At 41.3% G+C, this 27,740-nt stretch overlaps 1 protein-coding gene across 5 annotated transcripts in view; it reads left to right on the forward strand.

The window, feature by feature from the left end:
- Positions 1 to 1,229: 1,229 nt before the first annotated feature.
- The window catches only part of ZRANB1 (zinc finger RANBP2-type containing 1), a 49,807-nt gene continuing 23,296 nt past the window's right edge, over positions 1,230 to 27,740 (forward strand). The window contains exons 1-5 of one of the 5 annotated variants that reach the window (XM_072871387.1): positions 1,230 to 1,476; positions 2,286 to 2,577; positions 2,982 to 3,006; positions 14,468 to 14,565; positions 15,344 to 16,194. In XM_072871387.1, coding sequence (XP_072727488.1) covers positions 15,378 to 16,194 — 817 coding nt within the window. In that variant the 5' untranslated portion in view covers positions 1,230 to 1,476; positions 2,286 to 2,577; positions 2,982 to 3,006; positions 14,468 to 14,565; positions 15,344 to 15,377. The remainder of the gene's footprint in view (positions 1,477 to 2,285; positions 2,578 to 2,981; positions 3,007 to 14,467; positions 14,566 to 15,343; positions 16,195 to 27,740) is intronic. The other 4 variants (XM_072871390.1, XM_072871388.1, XM_072871391.1 and 1 more) reach the window with 4 other exon arrangements.

The raw sequence follows: 27,740 nt of genomic DNA on the forward strand, positions 1-27,740 counted from the left end.
CGGCTGGGAACAGGGAATGAAACCATGGAAATAAAAAGTGCTAGAACATCTGAAAAAGCCTGAAATAAAAAGTAGGAACTGTGGTGGAAAAAAAAGTCAGGTATCAAACAATGTAAGACCCATGAGGGAAGAGGGAGGATATGGGCAAATGCACTTTTTCTGTCAGTGAGCCTACAAGAGAAGCTTAAGGAAGATGTGGACTCGCAATTTTTTAGTAGAAAGCAAGAAAAATGATTGCATAGCTAGCAGGAGGACTGAACCCAAGGGCTGGCGGAGCAGTTGCTACTGGCCTTTTCCCCCAGAAGAGGAATGGGCTTTGCACTGCATGACCGCTACTCGGCTGAAGAGTCCTTCGGGCCAGGGTGAACACCCCGAACTCCAACCCCACGCACTCAGCGTGCCAAGTGAGGAACGGCCGGAATCGCCACGGGGAGGAAATCTTAGTAGTTTATTTCTTAGCGTTCAGGGAAATATTTTGCTGCGGAAGAACTGAAGGAATGAAGGGGAATCTACCAGAGGCTGGGGCCTGCACAGCCTGGGCGTGAGACCCTCCGTTGCGACTTTATTTATCGCACGCAGGAGATGTTTCCTGTCAGGACACTGGAAGGACCGGTTGCCACAGAAGTGGTATTTTCGACGGCTGCCGTCTGGCCAGGTGCCATCGCAAGGGGTTTTTTGGGAGGGATTATTTCCATAGGAAACTTTATGTCGAGGTACCACCTACGATCGCGGATGTCAGGCCAAGCGGACGCTCTCGTTCCCGCTTCTAACGCAGCCCGCGCGTTACTCCCCGACGCTGCTGACCGAGGTGGGTCCCGTGCACAGGTTTGCCTCAGGGAGGGCCCTGGCAGGGCCGAGCGGCAGCCCAGGCGGGCAGGCGGCTGGGGTGCCGGGTGGCCCCGAGGGGATCGGGCGGTGTGCGAGGAAAAGGCTCGGGGGAGCAGCCGGGGGAGCGGGCCTGGGGCCGGGCGAGGGTCCCCGGCGGGACGGGGCCGGGAGGGGCCGGGAGGGGCCGGCAGGGGGCGGGGCTCCCCGGGGCGCGGGGCGGGGCGGGGCGGGGCCAGCACCCCCACAGCGAGGCGCTCCAGCGGCAGAGATGACATCACCCGTTCTTCCCAAAGAGGCGCGCTCCGATTGGCGGAGGGGAAGGCGCAGGCTCCGCCAATGGGCGCCGGGCAGGGCGGCAGGCCGGGCTGACGTGCGGGCTCCTGGCCGTATGGGGGTTTATTTTGCTTTGGGCCGCTCTAGCCGCCGCCATTAGAGGAGCCCGGGGAGCGGGGCGAGAGGCTCCCCCCGCCGCGCCGAGTGGGAGCGCCCGCGGCCGCGGCAGCCCGCCGCGTTGGGAGAGACCATGTCCTGAGCGGGGAGAGGACGCCGCAGCCAGCGGGCCGGGGGGGGGGGGGGGCGGCGCGGGGCGCAGGCGGCTTCCAGCGCCGAGCGTGTGCCTGAGGGACGGCTCCCGGCGGCGGCGGCGAGGTAAGCCCCTCTCCCCTCCCCGGGCAGCGCTGGGGGAGGAGGGCACGCAGGGGGGAGCGGCCGGCTGTCCCCCCGCGGGGACCCGGCGGCGGCGGGGGCGAGCGGAGCCAGCCCGCGGCGGTTCCCTGGCCGGTGACCCGCCGGGATTCGCCCGCCGGCGGGGCGGGGCGCTGCGGGGCCGGGGGTGGCCCGGCCGAGGGGCGGAATGGGGAGTCGCCTCCTCCGCGACCGGCTCGGGCCCCGCTGGGGTCACCGTCCCGCGGCGGAAGGGGGCTTTGCTTCGGCGGTAACCGCTGGCGGAGGGGCAGCCTGCCCGCCGGGCGCGGGATGCGGCGCTTCGCCCTCCGTCCCAGCAGCGCCGGGTGTAGCACAGTTTTCAGAAAGCCGTGCCACAGCGACAAGAGTCTCGGTACAAAGGCAGGAAACTCTGATTTTTCTCTTGTGGCGGCTTCTCCGCTGCTGGGCTGCAGTACCTCGGTCTGCTGGGGTGAGATCATGCCTCTGCTGCCTCCCACTTCTTCCCCTCCTCCTGTTTTTTTCTTTTTGGATATGCCTGTTTTGATCTGTGTGCTGTGGTAGAGTAGGTGATGGGAGCTACTTGTCTGTATCTGTGAATCTTGGCTAGCAGAACTTCTGTGGCACTGCCCGTAGTACGATACCGCATATTGTCGATACTTGATCAGAAATAAAGTACAGTGTGGGAAGTGTTTCAAAACCGAGCTTGTTTTTGTGAACTGAAGTTTAAAAAAAAAAAAATTAAGAAAGTTTGGTTAAGGAGCGAGGCAAACCTTGGTAATCCACGCTTCCAGCGCCTTTCTGGCTCTGCCTTCACAGTCCCACACTGCGGCAGCTTCCTGCCAGGATAAGGTGAACTTCTCTGCGGAGGTCACGGATGTGTCTGGGAGTCCTTCCTTCGGAGTGACAAAAGGCATTCCTTCCAGCCCTCAACCCAGATCTCCAGCGCTCCGGCCCCACGGTAGTCACCGCTCTCTTAGGAGCAGCGGGTGGGAGAAATGATGGGAGAAAATTCATCTGGGTCTCCTGCACGGCAGACACGGCGCGGCTGCTGAGAACTTTTTGCTGCCACAGTGACTTTCAGTGGTAACAATAATGACAACTTTTTCTAGAATTCTTGGGAGTCGGTGTAGTAAACAAATGTTGTTTGACAGGCTTTGGGCTGTGCTTGAACAGTCTCTGCTCACGAGCTACCTGCTGTGTCATAAGTGGTGAAACTGGCGTGTGAGTTTAACACATTTATGCATTTGATGCAAAAATTGAAAGGTGAGATGTCTTCTGTGTAATACCTTAACTGCCTCCTTCCCTAACATCCTGTGTTAAAGCTCATTCCGGTGTGAGCAGAACCTTGTAACAGTAGGTCAGGAGAGATTTGTTGCACTTAGTTTTGTTTTTCCTTCTGCTCATCTAGCATTTTGTCTTTGGTGACTGCAGAAGAGATTTGCAAAGCCCTTTTTTTATTTTTTTTATTTTTTCCTTTTCTTTTTCAGTGGTTACTCAGAGAGGGGGAAACAGGTAAGCAGCAGGAGGTGTTCTGGAACTCTTTTATTAGCCTCCTTGTGAAGGCTGAGTTGAATTGGTGTCTCAGTGTGCGGAGTCTAGCATGTCATATGAAAATGATCACTTCTGATTTAAGTCTGTCACAGCACTAAAAGAGAATAATGCTTTTGGATGCATTGCATTTTGTAGGATTTGTGAAACTGTAATTATGTGGTGTAATTCTCTTGAAGAAAAAAGAAATTATTATCTTTACTTTTCTTACACTGCTTAAGTAAGGACAGGCAGATGGGGATGACCGATGAGGCCATACTCTGTTATTGTAGAGTTGTAGCCATTAGCATTTTCTCAGAAGTATAATTAAAAATATTAATTTAATTGGAACGCTGAGTGGCATAAAAGCATCAACGGGATTCATCACAGAAGCATGACTTAAATTGGAGACTAGTTAAAACGCAAAATTGGTCAAGGCAACATTTTCAGTCTTATTTAGCCTTGTGTATGGCCATTTGAATTGTACGTCATTTGATATGTAAATTCCTTGGGGACGGGAAATTCCATCCATCTTTGGTGTCCTTTGCAAGATGGATCTGTAAATAAGTCAGAAGTGTAAGTAGAAAATACTTTACTGGTTGTATGGGAGGTTATTTTTAATACAGTCAATCAAATAATCAAATGTACTGTCAGGCACTTTAATGTGAGATTTACTGGCTCCTTCATGTGGTATTAACTTAGGTGTTAACGCTTCTCTTTCCAGCATCTCTCTGCCATATCAGTTTTGCACCAGGTTGAGATTGTGCAGAACTTTAGATCAATACATTCTTCATCATGATGTACCATCCACTAATCGCAGAAAAGCATTTAAACTGCCACTGCCAGTTCTGTTAGTAATCTCATGCCCCTTCCTCCCCCCAAAATTTGAAGTCTGGGTTATTTTGAGCTGTTCAAAATTTATGTCAACAAGTAATCCTCATTTTAACTGCATGGATTATGATCCACAGTCTCCTGGTACTAAAATGGAACTAAACTTTAGTTTGGCAGCTGAAAATGGCTGGCTTAGCTGTAACAGAGTTCTTAATTTTTTTTTTTTTAAGTAGTACTACACATGAAGAGGGAAATGAGGCAAATTTGAAAAGAGACTTTTTTTCCACACAGCTGGTAGAGAGTTTACATCTTCACTTGTCAAATGGCATACCTTGGTAAAATCAGTTAAATAACAGATAATTATAACTTTGTAATGTCAGTTGAATGGAATTTGTTACACCTTAAAAAGAAAACTTCTATCTTCTACCTAAGATCTCGAACATTAGGAATTCAGACACTTTCCTGGTACTTACTCTTTTTCATAGCACTTCTTGCATAGCTGACAGTGCTGTAACTTGCACAGAATCGGATTGATTTTGTGACTGTGTTTGTTTTTGCATCATCAAGTGCTGAAGCACAGCTTCTCATACGTATGTAATTAATTCTTTTGGCACTTCCTTGAAATACAAGATTAATAATAGGACTGTTATCTCTTTGGTGTCTAACAGTTAACATACTTTAAAAGAAGAACTGTTGTACTTCAAGATCAATTCTGGGAACACGTTAGTCTATAATAATACGGATGATTTTGTATTTCCTTCTGTTGTCACATGGGCAGGTTTTCAGAAGCTCTGTAGTCAAACTGGAGTTGTATCCACCTGGCATTTTTTAAAACAACTTTTTTCCTGTGCTGCTGTCCCATTTATGCAAAAACTCGGTTTGGTGGGAGACTGGAGAGAGAAGAGGTGTGGAGGGGGTGGGATAGGGAATGAGTGCAGTGATGTTTGAAGAAGGAGCTGTCTTCAGGAGGGGGCTGATACGGAGCCCTTGGTTCAAGAAAGCAGAAGGAATGGTAGATTTTTTTTTTTTTTTTTGCAAGGAACATGGGAGGGTAATACATTGGAAAGAGTGGTAGTTGCTGGTATGTGCAGAGCATCTTACCTACGAAGCAGCCAAGTTTGCAGCCCTTTTGCATCTTCTACTGTACAGCAGATATAATTAAGTTGGCATTTTTCCCTTTGGCTATTTGAATTTATCCTGATACAATCTGTTCTGCTTGTTCTTAAAACAAGGATACTGTTGCATCATTTTTTAAATTATTATTTCTAGTAAGGTGGAATTTTTTTTTTTTGCTGAGAATAGCTGCTAATTTTGCTTGTATTCACATGTGCATTTTAAATTAACGAAAGTTAGTACTTCTAAGACAAATGCTGGAGGAGGCACAGAATTTGCATCCATCTTTAAGGTTGAGTTCAGAAATGAGCTGAAAATACTTGAAGTAATGAGAGATAAGTACAAAACATACACCAGGCGTGCAACCTGCTGTCCAGGGAATGGAAGGATGGACCTGCGTCTATTTTGGTAAGTGTAAATAGGACTTCTTTCTGAAGCTGTCAGTTGTGCGCAAGGAGGCTGCAGTCTTTTTTTTTCCCTTTTTCTTCTTCCTCCAACTGTGCCAGACGCCAAAACACAGTGATGTTTTACTTGAGTTATGTTTGCCATTATTTTTGTAAACAAATGTTAAGGTTTAAAAATCCTCCATGTGATTCTTTGACTTCGATTTGATTTAGCATCTAGTCTTGAGTAGCTGTTTTTAATGAAACAGAAAAAGTCAGAGTTACTGGGGAGTTTACAGACATTAAGAAACTTTTGTAAGTTATGTTGGTGTTCTGCTGTCTTCTAGATATTCAGGAGTTAGCTTTCCTGAGCTAAGGAAGATTGTCAGAACCATGGTTTACATGTCTCTGGAAAGAAAAACAAACTTGAGCGGTCTGTTTTGTTTTCAGTAGGTTAGCACTATTATGATCAAGTACTTTTTTAGTGGCTTTGAAGTTGCATGCACTTTTGTAGGTCCATTCATTTGAAAACCATGTGGCTCTTGGTGCATAGTCAGTTGATCATCTGGGAAGAAAAAACGACTGTCATAAATTTCATAAATGTGGATAATTCTAGCAAAAAATAGGAAACGTGCTTTCTGAAGGTGATTGTCAGTTTATGAGAGAATCCTGTTTCTTGTGGTTGTAAAAACTGTAAGCGCATTGTATAAGTGTTGACTTAGTCTTCTTTCAAGCTAATGGCTTGAAAGTATTTCGTCTGTCTCCATTCATCTTTCCAGTATCTAAGCAGGGATTCAGTAGAGACAGCTGGCAGATTTATTAGTTGCTGCTATCTGAATACTCCCCTGAAACAGCTTCAGTCTACAGGTCTGAGTCTTAAGTCTTCTGCAGTTTCAAGAAGTGTTGAGTATATACTTATTTTCATGCTAGGCCTTTTCTTTTCTCCCCCCCCAGTTCACACTACCATGATAAGTCAGGAATACTTTGTACTAGGTGTCTTACCAACATCTGATTGTCATTTATGTCTTCTGTTGGATGGGCCTGTGGGTTTAGGTTTTGGCTACAATGGCTTTCCCTCACTGTGTGCTTGTTGAGAAACTCATCTTTATCTTGCTGAAAGGTTGGGATGATCTGCTGGACTACTTACATTTTTTTGACCTCCGCATTCCTGTTTAGCTTGACAGGGATAAAAATAATTGTCACCTCATGGCTTGCAAATGGTTTATTTAAAGAAGGTTGTTCGGTGTTGTCTCTAGCAGAAAGTTGTTCCCACTCCCCAAAAGCAGAAGGTTTACTGTTTTAGAGCTGTTACTCTGAAGCTTTCTAGCAACTCAGAGTACCTTGCAGTGATTAACTTGGGGTTGTTGGTTATGTATTATGAGCAAAATACAGATTACTAATCATAAGATTAAAAAAAAAAAGGTGATTTAAAAAAACCAAACACAACCTGATTATCACTTCTTCTCCAGAAGGAGTTTGAATTTGTTTTCCCTGTGATATTTGATACTAGCTGCTTAACGTAGTACAAAGAATGACATACACAGTAGTGGTTTTTATGTGTGCTGTGATAATAGCATTTTTGCTTCTCTCTTTTTCTCCCCCCTCCCCTTTTTTGTTACTTTGCTGTCTAGCCAGTATCTTAAGAAGAGCTGGATAAAATGGGTGTAGCTTTTATGGCTTACTTGAACTAGAACTAGTCTTAAATATAGCCCAATTGCAAATGCGTATAATAAAGACGGTCCTTAACTGTATCTGAAAGTGGCTTGCCGTTAATTAGGAGGAAGCTCCACAATAGTTGATGTTGAGTGTGTGTTTCCTTGTTTCATTTGGAGGCAGGTGGTTTTCCTCCACCAAATGGTGACTATGTCTGCATGAAGCCATGATCTAATTTATGGTCAGCCACTATTGAGGAGGTCCAGAGGATCATTACTAGAACTGAATGTCAAACGCACAAGTCTTACTATAATGTTCCTTGGTTGTTGGACAGGTTTAAGTGTTTTTAAGTTTTGATGTCTGGCTCCACAGTGTGTTTTTGTTCAGAGCGTGACATCTGGTTTTCCTCATCTTGTGTGAGGATGCCCGAGATCTAAACAAAAATGACTCTCATGTTTTAGGCATATAGTCTAAACACAGATAAACTTATTTTTGTATTTGAGCTCGCTTTTTATAAAGAAACCTCTCGTTCAACTTGTGTACTTTGCCCAATGCAAATGTCTTAAAAATGAAGTTTTAACAATTCTGTTGTGTTTGTTACTGTATTGTACATCTTGAGTCAGTATTCATCCGTTGCTGACTGTTCACGATGATCAGATTCATTAAATGTTGCTGGCTGTATTTATGTGAATATTCTATCATAGCTCATTATTTTGAGTCACTTTGCTTGGTTTTTGATTAGTATTGTGTGGGAGATGCTCTGTATTATGTAACTGTTGATCTGCTTACTCTCATTTTCTCAAATGATACTGGTTTCTAAGTAAGCAGTCGTATTTAGTCCATCCTAATGTGTAGTAACATCTCATCTAAATAGTTGTTCACTTTTAATTGAGTTTAAAACAAAACCAGAAAAACACCTTGAAAATATAACTCCTGAAATAAGAAAGAGGACTGAACTGCAAGCTGCTGCTCTTGTTTTTTATAGGCTGTTTTCAGCAGTTTAGGTTTTCCTAGCTTTTAGTCACAAATTTAATAGAGCTATGTGTAGTTTGACCCATTTGCGATGAGTAACAAATAAAATGGAAACTTGTACTTTGTAAGTTACACAGCAGGATTAACTGTAGTGGTTAAGAGCACAAAAATGCTTCAGGGGATAAACATCAGAATACAAAAAGACAGCAGAAAGGGTGAATGTTTAGTATTGTCAAATATCTGTTAATTCTGTGATGAGTTTTCAGCTTTTGCAGAAGAGTCTGTTTATAGTTAGGTCTAAATCCTAGCCTGAAGTTCACTGTCAATTCTTGTATTTCAGATGTCTCCTAAGATCTGTAACCTCCCAAATGTTTGATTTCTTACTGCATAGAACACTTGCAAAATTAGGCATCCTCTTGCATTAAAACTGCATATGAATTCTCTTGCTTATGCAAAGTCAGGCTTTAAGGTTTATTTGAGATGATAGCAGTTGGATTGGAAGTGTGAATAGAATCTTGAAAAGAAAGCTGAAGCAAAATCAGCATAACTTTTTCTGAATATGATAAATGTCTAATAAAGTAGCCTTAAGATGCTTTGAAATTATATGAATCCTTAAATCAAAATGAAAGCAATTTTTTATTAATTGTACATAAATGAAGCCTGTCAGAATTCACCCAGTGAACAGACTTCTAAATGTTTTCAGAAGTTACTACTTACTTTCTTAGAAATTTTTTTGGTTAAGAGAACTGCATTTCTTGCAGCACGTTTCTTTGTGAAAGATCGTCTTCTGGATTTTAACTAATTGCCCACTTATAAGAGTAGATGAGAAGTTGTATGTAATGGAAGAGTTCATACCTAAAAATCTGCAGTACAGAGTATTTGTTGACAGCCTAGACTATAAAAACTGAAGAAAAATGTTCAAACTCATTTAACGTACTAGACTGTAAATAGTTACTCAGTTATAACTAAACCATTTTCGGTTTTTCTTTTCTTATGCACCATTAACATTACAGTTTGTAGACTGTTGTGATTTACATAGCAATGATTAGGTCTTTAATAGCACTGAGATTTGTGCCAATCTGAACTCGATGATGCCTCTCTCAAGACAGCAACGTTCTTCCTGTTCTCCCTGTTATTGGGAGCAAAGGAAGAGCTCTGCTACTCAAAGAGCAAAGGTGATCCTTGTGTGTGTCGAGAGCAGTGCTCTTCCCGGGATGAGGACGGGAAGGATAGCGTAGTTTGACAAAAGCCTCTGCCTTCCAACGTACTTCTTGCTTTGTATCTGTATTTTATAAGAAAGGTTTCTGTGTTCTGTGATGATAGCTGCAGTCCGAGACCAGTTCCTGCTGTCTCTACTGCAAATAGCCAGCTTGTATTCTTTAAAGAAATAAAAATTTTGTAAGCAAAAAACCCCACCTCATAGAGCAGCTTGCAGAAAACGACTTCAGTGCTCTCTTCCTGAGACGACAGAGAATTTTCTCCTTTTTGCTGATCTGGTTGGGACAGTATCTTCTCATTTTTAAAGAACTGTCCTAACAACCAAAGCAAACTATGCTTACTTGTGAAATTCCTTGCTTCAGTGTGTTCAGGCTAATACAGAAAATGCTCCTACATTTGTGACTTTGCAGTAATCTTTCCATTCTTTATTATAATACATAATTATTGACCTTACTGCAAAGCTTCCAGATTCAGCACCGATCTGATCTGGTTGTCCCATTGACAAGGTCAATGTTCTTAATTTTTTTTTTTAAACTAATTTGTAGACGTGACAATGGAACTTATTGTTAGTTCCCTTCAAACTATAGAAGCCTGGATTCGACTTCTACGCTTTTAATATACTGATCTGTTGAGGCTTATGCTGAATTCTTGAGAAAGCAGTTGTGCAAGAATAGCGAATAGTTGAAGGTAGAGCAAGTAAGTTTAGTAAGTCAAGAGAAGAAAGTGTCAGTAAAATTCCACCTTAGAAAATTAGGCAAGGCAAATTGCATGTGAAAATAAATTCTTAATACCTGGCAATAAATTTCAAATAGGTTATTTAAAAATGTAAGTTGTTTTTGTGGAATTGTATTGACAGTGTGATACTTCACAAGGATTCTTGGACCCAGATAACAAAAGTGAGTTTGAGCCAGTTCAATAGCAATGTCTTTTATGTAAGAAATCGTTGAGGAGGTTTTCAGAGTGTTTACAAGTTTGAAAGAAACAAATTGGCCTTGTTGATGTAAGCTTGTGTACAGCTCTGTTAACTTCTAGACCTTCCTACTGTCTGTATTTAAGAATTGGCAAAACTTCTGTTTGATGAGTCCCTTGGTAAAGTGTATGTGAGCTTTAAAAAGATACTGTGTCGGCAACAGAGTGGCAGTGTTTATAAATGTATTTGTTTGGAAATGGGAAATCGACCCATTGCTCTGTTTCCTACTGTGAACAGTTGACTCGAATTCATCTTGTGCATCTTTTAGAAACATTCTGCAGCTTTACAGAACAAAACCAGCTACAGTATCTGAATTCAGACTAGTGCATATTTTATCATAACCATTTAAGGTGATAATCCAGATGTGTGATTTTAACAGGTTTTCCTTTTACAGCTTTAATTAGAAAGCTTATTTGTGTATAAATGAACTTCAGTTTTCTAAGAAGTATGCTAATTTTTAATGGGTAATTGGAAGAGAACTTGAGGTAGTGATGTACAAGAGGGGAACACTTCTGAAAATGTGTCAAATTATGCAGGGTTAATCGTAGGCAGTTTTTCTTAAAAAGCTGTTTGTCCATCGTGTGTATATATAAACTTCACAGCAACATTATGCAGCTGCTAGTGAGCAATTACAGCTGTCAGACTGAGACCCTTTCTTGGTAGACATACATTTAAATACACCATGTTTCATAATACATAAAGAATACAGTCAGTGGAAGTGCTGCCGTTTGATCTTCTGCTTTGACTCGCAATCCTGTTCCTCTCCGCTCCTTTTTGTGGTTGGCTGTGTGAAAGGTGTTACACTCATAAGCTGTCGAGTTAATAGGTTCTGTGTTTGGTTATAGAGACCTCTCTTTCTTTCAGAACAAGATGCTTCTGCTTATTTTGTTCCTCCTAAAAGTTGCTTCAGTGTTTTAAAATAAAAATAAACAAGCCAGCCTGCCTTTCTTTTTGGAGCAGCCTAAGAGAGGCAGCTACATCAAGGGGAAGGAGGGTGGGTCTCTTTTGCCTTGCAAGTCTTGCTGAAGGCTTAAGTTGATACTTGAGCTCCCTTTTCCCTGCAAATACAGAAGCAGTTAGCTCTGGTTGAAAATCCGTACATGTGAGCAGAACGAGTTCAGGTGGGAACGCTGATTTGATCAGTATAATTACGTAAGGTTTCTGACAGCACAGATGCCAGCACCATCCCAGCAAAAAATCCGTCGTGTAGACTGGTCTCAATCAGTGTCTGGCCTGTTGACGGGGAAGGGCTTGATTGTTTAATGAAATAGAGCTCCATATTGTTCCTTGTTTGAGCCAAAAGTAAAATAACTTTTGGACACAGTGAACGCTTAAATTGAGGGGTGTATAATATATCCTGTCATAAAAATGTTATTTGAGCACTTCATTGTTTCTTCACAATTTCTGTGTACCGTTTTGTGTTTCCCATGTACCTAGAAAGAAGAATATTCTTAAAAGTTGAAACAAAGCAAAAGAAAAAATTTCTGACTGTTTTACATGACCTTTTCTGACGGACTTTATTTAGTAAAAAGGTAGTCTGATAATGTTTTGACTTTTCTTTGTTACTTGTTTTATCAGAATTTAATATATTTTCCTCTTTAATGTACTGAGTTACTCTACTAGTCTGTCCAGAAGATATTTAGCGCATTGTATAAACTGATCAATTGGAACGTCCTTGGAGTTTTGTGGGTTTTAATTTCTTGTCTGCTCATGCTTTTTGAACATAAAGGCATGCACCTGCACCTCACAGTCACTGTTGTGCTATTTCTCTGTGAGGGGAGGTACGACATGATTCAACTTCTCCTCTGTGAAGAATCTAAAATAACAAGTTAACTTGAAGACAGAGCGGCAAAGAAGTAATTCTGAAAAAATGTAACAAGCTTTGAGCTGCTCGGTGGCTGGATGATGGTCCTGTATCACCAGTAAATCAGCTGGTTCTGGTGTCCCTGGGGTGGGGTGCCGTTGGGGGTCAGACCAAGACCTAAAAGTGAAAAACCCTGATATGTGAAAGCGCTACCTTTCCTCATCTAGCTGTGCCGTAGTGGGTGTTGGCAGAGCTATCAAAGAAGAGAAATTGCATTGCTCCACTGAGCCTTTTTATATTCTTTACTTCATAATAACCCGAGGCCTCGTGTTCAGAGGTAGTGAGCTCATATCTCGGAGGCTTTCGAAGCTGCAGGTACTCAGCCTCTCTAAGAATTATGTCTGAAAGCATCTAGCTTTTTAAGGGGCCCAGAGAATAATTGCAGCTAAAAACCTAATCTCATGATATATATGAAAGCTGTTCTGTAACACAGTATGTACTGTGCTATTTAGTTTCATAAATAGTATCTCAGTATTTGTTTAGATCGTTTTTGCAACCTGTTGCTTTTCAACTTGAGCAGCCATCTCCTTTCCCAGTCTTAATGTCAGTAAAACAGATGATGCTTTGTTTTCTTGCCCCATCCCAAATGTGGGTTGGGGTTTGTTTGCAGTGGGAACTGCTGGGTTTAAGGCTTTACCAACTAGGGCAGGTAAGAGAGGCAGGCATTTACAGTTACAGATCCCTCTCAGGCTTCATCACACATTGTATGCTGATCTACCTTTTGATGGAAAGCATTAGCTACTGAAAACACACCAGCTTCTCCTCAGGTAGAAATTATTCTCAAGCTTGTATTGGACATTGAAGTATTGGGACAGCCGCTTTCTGGTTGTCCTTCATAGCACAAGTGAAACTGCTCTTGGTCGTTCTGTTGGTGGCCGTTGGCAGGTACACGGACGGTGTGCTGCTTCCTTCTCTTTTCTGAAAACCATGTTCAACTGACTTAAGTTCCTAACTAGGAAATGTTACTATCTCAGAAAACTCTCTACTGTTTAGAGAGAATAAGCTTATTAAGAAATGTTAAGGTCATTAGAAAAACTTATTTTGGGAATTGGGGGGAAAAAAGCCTTGACCAAATGGAATAGATAAATCTAGCATATAGCGTACTCATAGGAGGTGTTTTGGCAAAGCTTTAGTTTGTTTCTGGAGTAGAGAAACTTTTTCCTCGAAGTTTCTGAAGAGTCTTCTTTATGAAGCCACCTTTAGTAAAATCAAGTTGACTTTGTATTCTCGTGTATATGTATGTACTTTTCACTTATTTTGCTACAGATATGGGGACCCTCGTATGACCTCGCTCTTTTTTTCCATCATGCATGGGCATGGACTTTTATGAGTGAACGATGGAGGGGAAGCAGTAGGAGGTCTAATTGCTTTCTCAGCACATTCCTTAGTCTGACACAGTTTTATAACGTATAGGTGGGAGTGAAGTGTTCTGCAGGCTGTTCAAACAAGTAATATTGGAACCTGAGCTTTATGAGAGCGCTTTATGTGTTCTTGATTGCCGCATGAAAGCAGATGAGCATAAATATGGATTGCTGCTGAAAAGGATAGTCCTGCCCTCTCCTCTGTCCTGGCCACGCGATAGCCCCTCATTCATGCAGCCACCTGATCTGGTGAATAGATCAGGGTCGAGCTGTTGGAAAAAGCCTGTGCTGCCTGCTGGAATCCATAGAAGGGAGATAGTAGCAATAAGGGTGACAAATTTAAGTGGATGTTTAGCTGTGCCTCAGTAGAGCAAGGTGTGTGTCTGAAGGTATTTCAGTGAAGAATGTACTAACTCATAAAACATTTCCTAACTGGAGAACAGGTGTAAACTAATTTTTAGTTCGATGTGTCTAGTTTTGAATTTAATCCTGTTAGGTAACTTCTCTTTTGAGTTTTGGTTTACTAGACTCTGGGTGTTTTGTTTTCCAAGAGAGTTGCAATACGATGAATGAGAATTGTCAGTCAATTGGTGGAACGAATTTGTATTTTAAACAGCTTTGCATGCTTAAAAATAGCACATAATTGAGACTTATATGTTGGATAACGATTCTGTGGTAAGGGAGGAGATAGACTATATATTTTTCTTCTTGTCCTTTATCTACCTGCCTCACCCTTTCCCTCTATTATGCCCTCTACACAAACTGGAGGGGATCAAAGCTTTTTTTTCCTTCCCCATCCTGTTTCAGATTCCAATAAGAGTTTATAGATGTTTCGGTGCGAATTTGACATTGCTTGGATCTAGTCCTTTTAGTTCAGCAGATTGTTCACTTGTGTGGTGACTGTTGTTCTTTATAAATATTGGTTGATTTTAACCACTCTCTATGTTAATCACAGCAGGTCATGACTGAGTTTAAACTAGTAAATTGGGATCAGAATAGGTGTGGCATTTAATAATTAACTTTCTGGTTACTCAGGTCCAGTAGGAAACCTATAATGAGTCTGTTTTCATTTTGTTTACAGGCATAGTTATCTGCTTAGTCTCATCCTTCATATTTGGCAATTTGAGGAAAAGGTCTGAGCCAGCATGAAGACAGAATCCCCTCTTCATTAGAGAAAAAGTGAGTTGGAATTGGATTGAAATCTGGATTTGTAGAATAAAAATACTATATTAGCTTGTCAACGCACACAGCTTGTGCTTGCTTTCAAGTGGTATTTTAACTTTGTAACACTACTGTTATGAGTGATGTCCAATCAAGGCCTAGTCTTGGTTAAGCACATGTATAAAATTTGAAAATGTATGCATTTTATGTGAACTCCTACACCTACTTTTCCAAAAGAACTGCTTGCTTATTGTATAACTGCCCACCTGATACACTCCTTCCTTCCAAATCCTGTGCAGTCTTGCAGTAGACCTCACAGGATCTAGACTTCGTGTTCTTTTTCTTGTACTGCTGTATTCATGTCGAGTTTTATTTCAATAATTTAATGTTTGTGACTGTATTGGTCTGTATGGTCAATATTGTGACTGTAGCTGTATTGGTCTCTTCTCCAGTGTTCTCAGTGCTTAATGTGTATTTGTTTTCTGAATTTGTTTTGGAAGCCTCTGTTCAAATTTAAGAAATTTTGGAAATGCAGGACTGAGTTTTTAATTTCTGCACTAGGAAATCCTGAGTTCTGCATTTAAAATGCAGTTAGCTCAAGTCTTACCCTCTTCATAGTGGTTTTTCTCCCTCTAAATGTTCTAATAGTATCGAGAAAAAAAGATTGCCTGTTTGCCCAGCCTGATTTTTATATTTGATGCAGTACACAACTGGGTTAAATCCATTTACTTTTTTTTTTTTGAAACAGAGCTCCTGTACAACCATTGTGTACTAATGATGTATTCTGATTACTTAGGTTTCTGCCTGACGCAGTTCATTTCAAGAAGTGCATGATGACAGAGCGTGGAATTAAATGGGCTTGTGAGTATTGTACATATGAAAATTGGCCGTCTGCAATCAAATGTACCATGTGTCGTGCTCAGAGACCTAGTGGAACAATTATCACCGAAGATCCATTTAAAAGTGGTTCAAGTGATATTGGTAGAGACTGGGATCCTACAAGCACTGAAGGAGGGAGTAGTCCTTTGATATGTCCAGATTCTAGTGCAAGACCAAGGGTTAAATCATCTTACAGTATGGAAAGTGCAAATAAATGGTCGTGCCACATGTGCACATACTTGAACTGGCCAAGAGCGATAAGGTGTACTCAGTGCTTGTCTCAACGCAGGACCAGGAGTCCCACAGAGTCTCCTCAGTCTTCAGGTTCTGGTTCAAGGCCAGTCCCTTTTTCTGTTGATCCATGTGAGGAATACAATGACAGAAATAAACTAAACACAAGGGCTCAGCACTGGACTTGTTCTGTTTGTACATATGAAAACTGGGCGAAGGCCAGGAAATGCGTTGTATGTGATCATCCCAGACCTAACAACATAGAAGCAATAGAACTGGCAGACACAGAAGAGGCTTCTTCAATCATAAACGAGCAAGACAGAGCTCGATGGAGAGGAAGCTGTAGTAGTGGTAATAGCCAAAGAAGATCTCCACCTACAACCAAACGTGAATCTGATGTGAAAATGGACTTCCAAAGAATTGAATTGGCTGGAGCTGTTGGCAGCAAGGAAGAACTTGAAGTTGACTTCAAAAAACTAAAGCAAATAAAAAATAGAATGAAAAAGACTGACTGGCTGTTTCTAAATGCTTGTGTTGGTAAGTTATGACTTAATGCTGCTACCTTATACTGTTATGCCTGTGATTAGGTATTTTGGGAGAACGAAGAATTAAAACATAAACTAGACATTTGATTTCAAAATAGCTTTTTTAATCTCTGCATTTTAATTTAAAAAAGTAAACCAAATTGTCATGGTTTAACCCCAGCCAGCAACTAAGCCCCACCCAGCTGCTCACTCAGTCCCCCCCAGTGGGATGGGGGAGAGAATTGAAAGGGTAAGAGTGAGAAAACTCGTGGGTTGAGATAAAGGCAGTTTAATAGGGAAAGCAAAAGCTGTGTGTGCAAGCAAAGCAAAAGAAGGAATTCATCCACCCCTTCCCATGGGCAGGCAGGTGTTCAGCCATCTCCAGGACAGCAGGGCTCCATCACGTGTAGTGGTTGCTTGGGAAGACAAACGCCATCACTCCAATGTCCCCCGCCCCTTCCTTCTCCTTCCCCAGCTTTATATACTGAGCATGACACCATATGGTGTGGGATATCCCTTTGGGCAGTTGGGGTCAGCTGTCCCAGCCGTGTCCCCTCCCAGCTCCTTGTGCCCCCCCCAGCCCACTCGCTGGTGGGGTGGGGTGAGGAGCAGCAAAGGCCTTGACTCTGTGTGAGCACTGCTCAGCAGTGACGAAAACATCCCTGGGTTATCAGCACTGTTTCCAGCACAAATCCAAAACCCAGCCCCATACTAGCTGCTATGAGGAAAATTAACTCTACCCCAGCCAAAACCAGCACACAAATGTAGAAGTTCCTGAAATAGCATCTGCTAAGAGAGGGTGCAGAGTCCATCCATAATCTGAACAGGGTTAGACATGTTTCCCAACTATCCTTGGACTTCTTTTGACCTTTCGTAGAAATGGATATCCTTGTAACCAAATCCTGTTGTTCTATGTAGTTGTTGAAAGGTGGAAAAATTACAAAACCAGTCTACAGAACAATGTAATGCATATAGTACTGTAAAAAAATGCCATTATTGGATAATTAAAATTACTTTTCTTTATGCTATGGCAAGATATGCTAGTAGAATCAGCAGCTGCAGCTTGGGAGTATTTGTAAACACTGTAGAGCTTGCAACAGTACAAGATGCTCTGTCAGATGTTAAAAATAACACCAAAATATGTAGCTCCAAGAAACTGCATGTGTAATACTGACCTTGAAAGTAATAATGTTGTATTAATACAGATACTGTGTTGTAAATGTTTACAGGCTTTTTGAAAGTATTTTTGTAGTCAAGTGCTTCAAAAAATTCAAATACCAATTTTGTTTTGTATTTTAGTGCTTTCCTAAGGAAATTCTGGATAATTCTCCCAATGCTGTTAAAGAACAGAGACATGTGAGAGCAGGGTTTTCTTCAGTTATTGACCTTGTGAGTTAACTTTTGTGCTGTAACTTCCCAGAAGCAGATATCTTGTGCCCTAGCATACAAGCAGGTTAAACACTTGAAATACGCAACTATTTTTAGAGTAAAACACTTCATTTGAAACTCTGGCGCTATTAGTATGTCTTATACTGTTCCCTAATGTTTCATGAAGTCACTTCATGGTTGTTATAATTGAAAAACTGATTTGTGGAGCTGCTTTATTTAATATATTTGATAGGGTGTAAATGTTTTTATGGGTATCATGGGTTTGGTTTCTCTGAGCTAATAAATATTCCAGTTTATTTTTGTGTTGTGTGAATAGTTGGACGAGCACATTTCCTTTTGAGAATAGTTAGATGCCTCAGTATTTCCTGATGCCTTCAGCTCCTTACATGCTAGCAGACGCAGAGTGCTTTTTCCTTCTGAAATGAAGCAATTGAAACTTGTAGGGTATTTTGTAAGTTATCGAATACACAAGATCAATTGTTGGAGGTCGTTCCTGTGCCGTTGAGTCTATCTTGCATTCTGATAGCAATTGTATTAAATATTAGGGTTGTTTTCCTCTGCTTTTTGAAAAGTGATTTTTTTTTTTTTTTTACTATTCCAGTGTTACTTAAAATATTTCACACTTTCAGATTTAATCTGTGTGGAAATGGTTGTGTTTATATTTAAGAATGTGAGTTCTGCAAGTATTTAATGTTGCTTGTGACTATACAGTTGTACATGAAACTCAAAACTATAGAAATTTCAAGTTCATAGAACTTGAATTTTGAAGTTCATAGAAATTTTGTAAGGCAATAATGATTTGGTTCTTTTAAAATGAAAATAGTTTGCAGATATCTTGAAGGGATCTTGATGAGAAAGCCAGAATGCAAATGGAGTTGTGCGCTGATTTTCACTAGTGTTCTGCTGAAAGATTTCATGGATTCCTTTCTGTAACTTAAACACTTAATATACTTTAACTTTTTAACTGAGGGGAGAAAACCAGAAACCAAAGCTGTTAATTATCAATCCTTCATTTCAGAATTTCATTTTGCATATCACAGATATCATATTTTTCCAAATACTCCTTGTAGCAGGAATAACCTTAGGAAGATTGATGAAAGCTTCGTAGATTCTTTTGTGGTTGTCTCTGGACATTTCACAGAGGGTATCTATATTGGAAAGGTATACCAGTTTAACCAGTAATTTTAAAAGCAATAAGCCATTGTGCTGGTTGTTTTGTTGTCTTAGTGTGACATACTTGAAACAATTTAACTGTTCATTGAACAATTTTGCCTGAAGCATATGTTCTTACTATTGACATCAACTGAGTTACTGTGACTTAGTGAGTTACTGTTTGTTGGCCAGCTGAAGCTCTTGTGAGCTTTTAGCTGAGATGAACCCTTGTCAATCCTTAGCCAAACACAATTATAAAATAGGACAAGTTCATGTTAAATGTCAAGTAAGTTTGTGAAAATTGATGGAGTAAGAGTTGGTACATAGTCTATTACCGTAGTTCAGCAGACAAGTGGTGGCTTGTTACGATTCCGGTTAACTTCAGACTGCGTACCTCCAAGTTTAAGCTCATTGGTTGTGAAGGGTCCATTTGCTTTGAGTCTGTCTTATGTGGGAGAGATGTATCAGTTTAAAATTTTTGGATGTACAAAGTGTAGCTTTCCCTGAAGTTAAAAATAAAGATTAGAGGAGTAGGAGTAATTATTGGCAGAGTGGTTATTTTCTTTTCTCTTAGAAGATACTGTCTTTCAGAAGATACCAAGGAAAATGCTTGATACTTTAGGACAGCTGTTTACTTGAACACCCTCTTCTCATCTCAACTCTAGTATAAAATTCTTTTTACTAGTTTTTAAATTTAATGTCAAGTTTCATTAAAAACATGTATCAGACTGTTTTTTTCCACATTTGTTCTTTTCAGCTGAAACATGAATATAGATGTGTATCCTGTGTGGATTTAGAAAAGTACCTGTGTGTGCATTTGTGGGGTTTTTGTTTTGTTGGAGACATCCATTGATGCTGTACCCACCTCAGTAAATAAATATGCCATCAAGGCTTCTATTCCTTGCAAATCTAGGCTGTACAAAATGTGATGAGTCCAACTCTTGCACTCCTGCATGAATAGTTTTCTTGATGGAGGGTATTCTTTCCGAATCAGAAGGATTAGTGGCATTTCCCCTTTCAAACTCTGCAAGTAAATGTACTTGAATGTTATTTTTGTTATTGACTTGTTTTTGCAGCAGTGGATATATCTGTCAAATGATTTTTTCCCAAAAGGATGAGATTTTAGAACTCATTTAGTTAAAATGTATTAAAATCAAAGCAGTAAGTATGGCTGTTGAATAACATGACTTGCTACAAATGCCAGTTTGAATTACAATGAGAAATTAAAAATGGCTTCTGCAAGGACACCAGTGCTTTCTACTGTACTAGCCTAGTACAAGGTCAATGTGAAGTACAAGGTTAAATGTGGAGTCCAAGGTGACTCTCATTTCTTGGGGAAGGGGGGGAAACCAATATCTATTTAAAATAAAGACAATGCATCTTATACATAACTCATGGTATCTTTGCCACAGAGACTGTAAGAGAGGTTTGGTGGCCTGCGGGGCTTAGGGAATCTGATGTGTAAGAGCAGCAGTGCTGTTGTGGGGCCTGGTGAAGCTGGTTACAGCTGGCTGTGGATTTAAGTAGTACAAATGGATGAAGATGGTCATGACTATAAAACCTTTCTAGCGTTCAGAGTTTGCTTGGGGCTTACACTTCAGTACTTGCTGAAGCTTCCCCTCTCCTGGCGCTTCAGGGCTGGGTTTTCCAGTGGTGCTAGCAGAGTGTGGTTGCTGCAGGGCACTGCTGGGGATTCTTGGGTTGTGTCTTTAACTCCTGAGCTTGAACTGTAGCCCACAGATTAGAAGTGTACTGCATTTTTTCTTTTCATTTCTCCTCCAGTCCTGCTTATTAACTGCTGCAAGAGAGCATGCTCTTTCGGTTCGGGTCAGTAAGGTAGCTACTACCATCATGGGCCAGACTTCGGTTGCTGGGGATGGTGGCTCCAAGGCCAAGTAGACACGCGTTCTTCTTAGCTGTATGAAAGAAACAACTACGAGTGTGTTTCTTAAATCCAAAATATTTAGAGCATTCTGTAATGAATCTTGTTTTGCAGTATATCCTTAAAAGGACTGTTAGTTCATTCCTAGTATTCCTACATACGTGTCTGCTTAGTTTTTCTTTTGTTGACTCCTTTCTCTCTTGCAGGGTGTTTTTTCCCTCTGTCCTTGTCTCCCTTCAGTTCTCTGAAATAGTGCTAGATGTGTTACCCAAACATTCACAAACCCTGTGGGAAAGGAGAGTCGTTCTGTCCAGATCTAGGTATGAAGTTGGCTGGGCAGTGTCCCAGACTGCTCTGCAGCTGCAGGAGAGATGGAGGCCACCTCCTGATCTGTGTCTTGTAGAGCATGTGGCCCTTCACTGACAATAAAGGCAGTCTGAAGGGGCTGATGTACCACGGAGCTTTCAGCTGGCACTGCCACCCAGAGTGGTCCTTGTAGCTGCTTGTTTCTGTCCTCCTCCTGGCACGTTTGCATGCCAATGTACCATGAAGTGCGTCTGGAAACTTATCTTGCTAAAAATGAAGCTTGATGAGCTTGATTAGGGGATATTTTTGTGGGGGGTGTGGTGGTTGTTTTGTTTGTTTTGCTGTTTTAGTAAACCCAGACTGGTTTCCTTATCACATCCCTGGTGCAGATAAACCTTGCTGGGGTTGTTTATGCTGTAGTAAGGGAGTAGGAAGTGCATGGGTGGGAACAAGCCGCTGGTGTTCCTTGCTGGTGTCAGTTTAGGCTGGCTTGAACTGTTCGGGGAAGTATAGCATGAATTAATCACTGACAGGTGATTACCTGCCATGCTGGCCTTGGCTAAATATGGCAAACAGTGCCTGTTGGGAGGGGAGAGTCCCTGGTGTGAGCTGTACAGCCTGGCCTCCTTCCCCCGTTCCTCTGCGATACTGAGAAGCGTGACTTGGCATACTTGTCTGCTGTGCCAGGTAACAGTGTTGTAAGCTTAAAACTTTCACCTGGATAAGAAATCTTGTTGTGCTGTCATCTGTGTCCTATACGTATGTTCTGTCATAACTACTTTACATTTGTGTGTGTGTGTGTATCTTTCAGAGTAGGTAAAATGCTGCATGCCTTACTTATTGGTAGAAAATCTTAACTCCTGAAACACACTTTTGTTTTGGTCTCTTGACTTCTTTTTTTTAAAGGCTCAGTGATATTTTATGCTAAAAATAATTGAATAAATGATCAAGTTAAAAATAGTTATTTAAACTTACCTTGGAAGCACGGATGGTTAACTTTAATATAATTAATGACTTTCTACTGTCCAGCCTCCCTTTAGGGTGCAACCCTGTGAACAACCAATTGGTCTTTAATGCACAAGGGGTGTGGATACCTTTGACAGATAGAGGGGATAAGGACATCTTTTGACAGTTCTCATGTGTGTGCTGCTTTGTCTTGTGATGGTATGTTAGAAACATACTGCATGGACTGTATGCAGGGGTAAGAGCTGTTTGCATGGAAAAAAGAATAGGCGATAGTCACACTGTCATGCTTTGAATGGCTTCAAGTTTAAGGTACGTGTTGTCTTGGAAGTTATTTACTTATTTGTAAGCTGATGCAAGTTGCTGAGCTTGAAGAACTTAAAAAAAACCAGTACACAGAAGGTTCTGTCTCAAGCTGTCATTACCTAGAGTGACCTGCTGCTGATTGTGTGCTAATACTTACAAGGGAGGTCCTGGAAATGAAAAAAGAGGAGAATGAACTGAAGGGTGTGGTTAGAGGCCCATAAAGGTTTTCCAGACAATCCCTCTCTTTTCTATTAATTGATGTCATATTTGCTTGCAAAGGAGTTGTTCCTCTCTGAGGAGAAATTATTCTCAGGCTGAATGTTTTTGGTGCTCGAAATGCTGAAACGGAGTAGTTATTGATAATATAATTTTCTTTATGGCCACCTGATGTGCCCCTGGTGTATAGTTGGAAGAGGGTGAGGGCTGAGCTCTAGAGAATGCTACAGCTTGCGTGGTCAAACCACAGCTCCTGGGCACTCTCAACGCTAGAGGAGCAGTAGGGTTTTTAACAAGGGTCAGAATTAGGTTTTAATGTGTCAGTTGATCGGCCCCTCGCTTGCTGGAATGTCACCTTGGCACTTAAACCAGTCTTAGGATCAGTCTGTAGATGAGTAAATGAGAGCGCGTGTATGACGTAGACAACTTAGCATTGCATCTGTAGCAGAAGAGAAGCAGCACAGAGCTCCGTGTTTTGGATCTGGTGTATGTTACAGAGGGGTCTGTCTCTGCTTCTGACTTTTAAAATGTGTAATTTGGTTGTTAGGGAAATTTGCCCTCTATTACCAAGCAGTTCAAGGAATAGTGAAGTTGATGACTGTTGTCCCACATTCGAGGCACAATGACCTCCTTAAGATGAAGTGTTTCCTTTTGTAGCCTACTCAAATGTGAGAATGTGTTGGTTACTGTAGCATTGCTACCTCCTTGAATCAAAGAAATCTTGAATCTTTGGGTTGTTCTTTAGATATTTTATCTAAACAGAGGCATCTTCACACTCTTCCATTAGTTTAGCAAAAAAATGTTGTATTTATTGTAGCAGGTATACTATTGAAATGAATTATCTTTGGTTTTGCTTGTTTCATTTCAGCTTAATCCTGTTTAACCTTTTCAAAGATTTAGAATGCCTGCCCTGTAGCATATGTGAGACTGCGTATGTGCCTCTTATACCATGATGCTTTTATAGTTTTTGAGGGCGAGGAGCCTACTGCAGAATCAGCTACTGTAGGCTGTCTGACCCGCTGCTTTTTGCTGCTCTGCAATTGCTCATTTGTCTCCACAGCAGTTCAACTGAAGTATTGTTGAAGAACCTTTAACTAAATTGACAGCAAAGGTGGTTGAAGTGAGGGTTAGTATTCTCTGTTCTTACTTGCTTTTAGTCTCTTGCTGCATATTTAAACCTCGCTGCTGTTGGGCACTGCCCGTGGAGCTGGTGGCCCCTGTCCTGACCCGCTGAGGCAGTGCTCCTGCCCACTTCTGTCTCCCCAGCCTCTCTGCTGCCCTGTCGAAAAATGGCAGAACTGCATCGGTCTATTTGAAAGAATTTGCCTATTTCATTTGCAAGTTGTGCCAGCCAGTGTGCTCCAGAACTATCAGAAAGACAGTGAAATAAATAAAGGCTGCTGCGATAGTAGTTTCTCTGGAAACTTTTACATCTGGCTGTTCAAAGTCATTGGGACTGTGCAATTAGGGCAAACAGGATTTAGTTTTTCTAGATATGCTTGTAAGCTCTTTCATATTTTCCAAGTTTACTTGACTGCACTGAACCCTATAAATATTTACAAGTTCTAAAGAATAAATTTAATAGCACCTTAGCTGAAGTAGTTTGGTTTTAGCAACTAGGCTAATTATGAGCTTATTTAATGTGAGCAAAGGTAGCATCTGATATCTAATAAAGAAGATGGTTGTAATGGTTGTAGCAGGAAAAATGCAGGATCAAGATGGCACAAATAGTTGTTATGGGCTGATGAATGAAAGTTTTTTTAAATTTAGTCTTTTTAAATAATCTTCTTAATCTTTATCATGTATCTTCTCACGTATACTGAGACTGCATATTCCCGATCTGTGCTGTCTGTAAGAGTCGGGGCTTTACTAGTAGAAGAAAAAGCCTTGGCTCCTAGTGCTGTGAAAGAATATTCCAATAAAAGGAAATGCCTGAATTGCAAGTGGGAACACAGTTGAACCTGTAAACGCAGAATACTAACTTGCACTTGTATTTTCTCGTGACTTGGGTGCAGCACTTGGCATTCTGTCCTGTCGCTTAGGATGTCAGGCTATAGTCATGTGTTGGTGCATTAAGCAAAGCACAGCTTTGGGGGGCGGGGGGCACAGACTGGTGTCTTCAGTTGCAATAATACCAAACTAACATTTCTGGAGTCCACTTAAAAGCTATTCTTGCTGTGGATCTGAAGTGGCCGTTGGGTCATAAGGATCTGTTTGCATTTGTGTAGCTCTTGTAACTAATCAGAGCTATGCCCTCGCAAGAGGTCTGGCTGCTGGAGCGCTCATGGGTGCTGTGTGAACAATCTTCAGGCAAATGCCACTCTTCCTTTTGACATTTTAACAGTCTGAGGAATGCAGTGGGTGTCAGTGGGGAATAATCCAACTGGCACAGCACTGTATCAGAAGACGATTCAAAGGCTGCTTGTGTAAGTAATCAGGCACTTGTGTGTTATGAAATGTAGCGAATTATAACATTAGTAAATATTTCTGTTGTATTTCTTGTAAATAGTGTTTTGTTAAGCTTTATTTAAATAAACTTAATGAATTGGAGGCTCTCATTCATCTGACAGAAATCAAAGCCGTTGTAGGAACGTGCCTTCTATTGTCAATAAAAGCATGTTAAGACCTCATTTTGGAGTGGTGATACTGAATTTAGGAATTGCAGGCAGTTCTTATGAATGTTGCATGTTTACCCCATAGTTCTGGGGCAAGATTTGTGTTTTCTGGTTCAGATTTCTGGCACTGTGCCTGTTATTACTATATTTTTTGCTCAGTGTTCACTGCAGCCTTGGATTGTACTGACTGGCACTGTAAACAGGCTGGTACCTGACGAGCTGTCAGGAATTTTCCCTGTTCTTTTGAAGCGGCTAAAATGGAGTAGATATTTGGTAGAATGAGTAAAGAGAAATTTGGACTTTCTTGCTGTCGCTAAGAGGGGCCAAAGAGGTTTGTAATGCCCATGGAGTATAGGCCTTGCAGTAGTGATGCTCTGGGTCCTTGGGTCACGGTATTTCAGTGCGGGTTAGTATCAGACATTAGAGCATGCAGCAGATTTGCAAGAGGAAGCTTCTTATAAGGAAACAGACTTGTAATGGGCTCTGTGCAAAATAAATCTGCAGCATGAGCTCTGTATGGTTTGATTTTGTGTGTCATGTTTATCTGTTGAGACTCGGTTACAAAACGATTAGTGCATCCAGAAGGGAGTTTGTCTGGACTTGATCTAAAAATTTCCTGATGCTTTTTTTTCCTCACCCCCCCCCCCCCTAAATAGTCACTTTGCTGTTTGGATTAAGGAGTAGAGGATGGCCACATACGATGCATGCACGTGGTCACATCACCATCCCTCACGAGCTGTAACTGTGCTAGTTTGATGTGTCATTTAGCACACCACCACTGTTCTTCACTTCTAGATAAAGTATTGCCAACCCTATGCCTAAAACACACTCACAATCTCCATGTTTTAAAAATGAGGCCTAGAAAGCATATACAGTTTGCCTGTTTTTGATGTATGTATTGATCTTTAGCTTAAACTTCATCAGTGAGATTTAGAAATGTACTTTTTAAATGACATCTTATATAACAATTTTAGTAATTAATTCTAGGACATGGGGTTTTTAGGAATGTCAAGTATTGCAAGACGTGGGAATAAACTGCAAGAACTGGCAGTGCTGCGTGCAGCACATGTCACTGATTTGGATCCTTGTTGCAGCTTGTAGTAGTTAGTGCTTGAAGGCATTGCCAGACCTCACATGACTGCTTCTCAGCATCAGTCTTAGACCTCAGTTGTTGCTGAGGCTTGGTTACGAGTGGGAAGGTAGTAAGTTGCCTTAGCAGCTGAGGGTGGGGGCTTAAAAGAATAATGACAAATATGAATTGACCCGGCACTGACTTAAGGCTGTAGTAGCATTTACTACTGTGTAGCGTGTACTTGACAGGCTGGCTGACTGGAACTGTTACGATGATTTGGGTCTGATTGTCATTGAAAGACCATTTTGGGGATGTTTGTTTGAATTTTGAAATCAGTCTGGGATTTCAAGTGGCTATTTGGATTGTCAGAGTGGCTACCTACCAGTCCTGGGTGGTCTTTAGTATGTTTGTCATTGGGTGGTGTGGTGGAAGGTGCAGACATGGTAGCTGGAATCTTTCCCGTCAATAGAAGTGGTTAAAATATGAAGTGGCTATGGGTATGGGTATGAAGTGGCTATTGGTCTTTAACAAGATGTCTTTCCTAAATTAATATAACAGTAAAAAATTAAAGGTGTCATAAGGTAGCAGAGAATCTGCTCTTCTATCAAGATTCTTCTTTCCCTGTGGATTCTTGGGTGTTTGCTAACAGGTGATCTTGTGCCAAAGCTGTAGTATGGCTTGTTTTAAGAGGGTGGGTCATGAGAAATTGTCTGACTTTGAGTCTATGTATACATACAAATCTACACAAAAAAACCCCCAACGAGTCAGTTTGCTGCATTTGGTTGGAATGATATATCACAAGCAGCCTTGGTATTGCCTTATCAGTGGCATAAATGCGACTGCATGGAAATAAAATGCTACACTTGGCATTCTTGTTACGGGTACAGCATATATTGACAAAACCGTACCTTTTGCTTTGGTATGTTTTAAGTTCCACCCAGAAGTGGAAGTGTTGCAACAGGAGCACAGCTATGTTGGTCGCACATCCCATGTTGCATTCCTTTGCATGTTTTGGAGAACGTCTTGAAAACCAATGAATTTTCAGTGTTCGTTTCCCTTCACTGAAGTAGCTTTTCTCCATCAGTAGCAGCTCCTTTCTTTATATAAAATACTCTTTCATCAGCAAAATTCTAACTCTTATGGAACAAGAACTAAAATTGGACACACAACTCTTGTCAAACTAGTTCTTTAACTCATGTCAAACTAGTTCTTTAACTCATCTGGGGTGAATACACAGGCGGGCACTTAAGCAGAATGAGACATTAATGCTGGAGTGGAACGGGAATGTCTTCCTGTACAGGCAGACCAGAAACATGCATCAGAAAACTAAGAAATTGTTGTCCTGTATTGTTTTCAGTCTGCTCTGGCCTGTTAGGACTTTTCAGTCCTTGAAGAATGGGTAAACGTTGTATGACTGAGATTTGCAGTTGTGTTTGTATTCTGGAACTTCTCTGCTTTACACCACCGTTGAAATGAATAATCTAACTTCCATCTGTAGAGACTTACTAAGCAGAGCTGATAACTTTGTAGAGAAATGTCTTGCACCAATAATCCATTTCCCCCCCTGCGTTTCTTCTGAAAGCTTTATAATCTCAGCGTTGAAAATGATAGACTTTTTGGCCAAGCTAAGAATGCTTTCCTAAATCCTGGATTAACCA

This window comes from Ciconia boyciana, chromosome 8, assembly GCF_034638445.1.
Source record: "Ciconia boyciana chromosome 8, ASM3463844v1, whole genome shotgun sequence".
Taxonomy (NCBI): Eukaryota; Metazoa; Chordata; class Aves; order Ciconiiformes; family Ciconiidae; genus Ciconia; species Ciconia boyciana.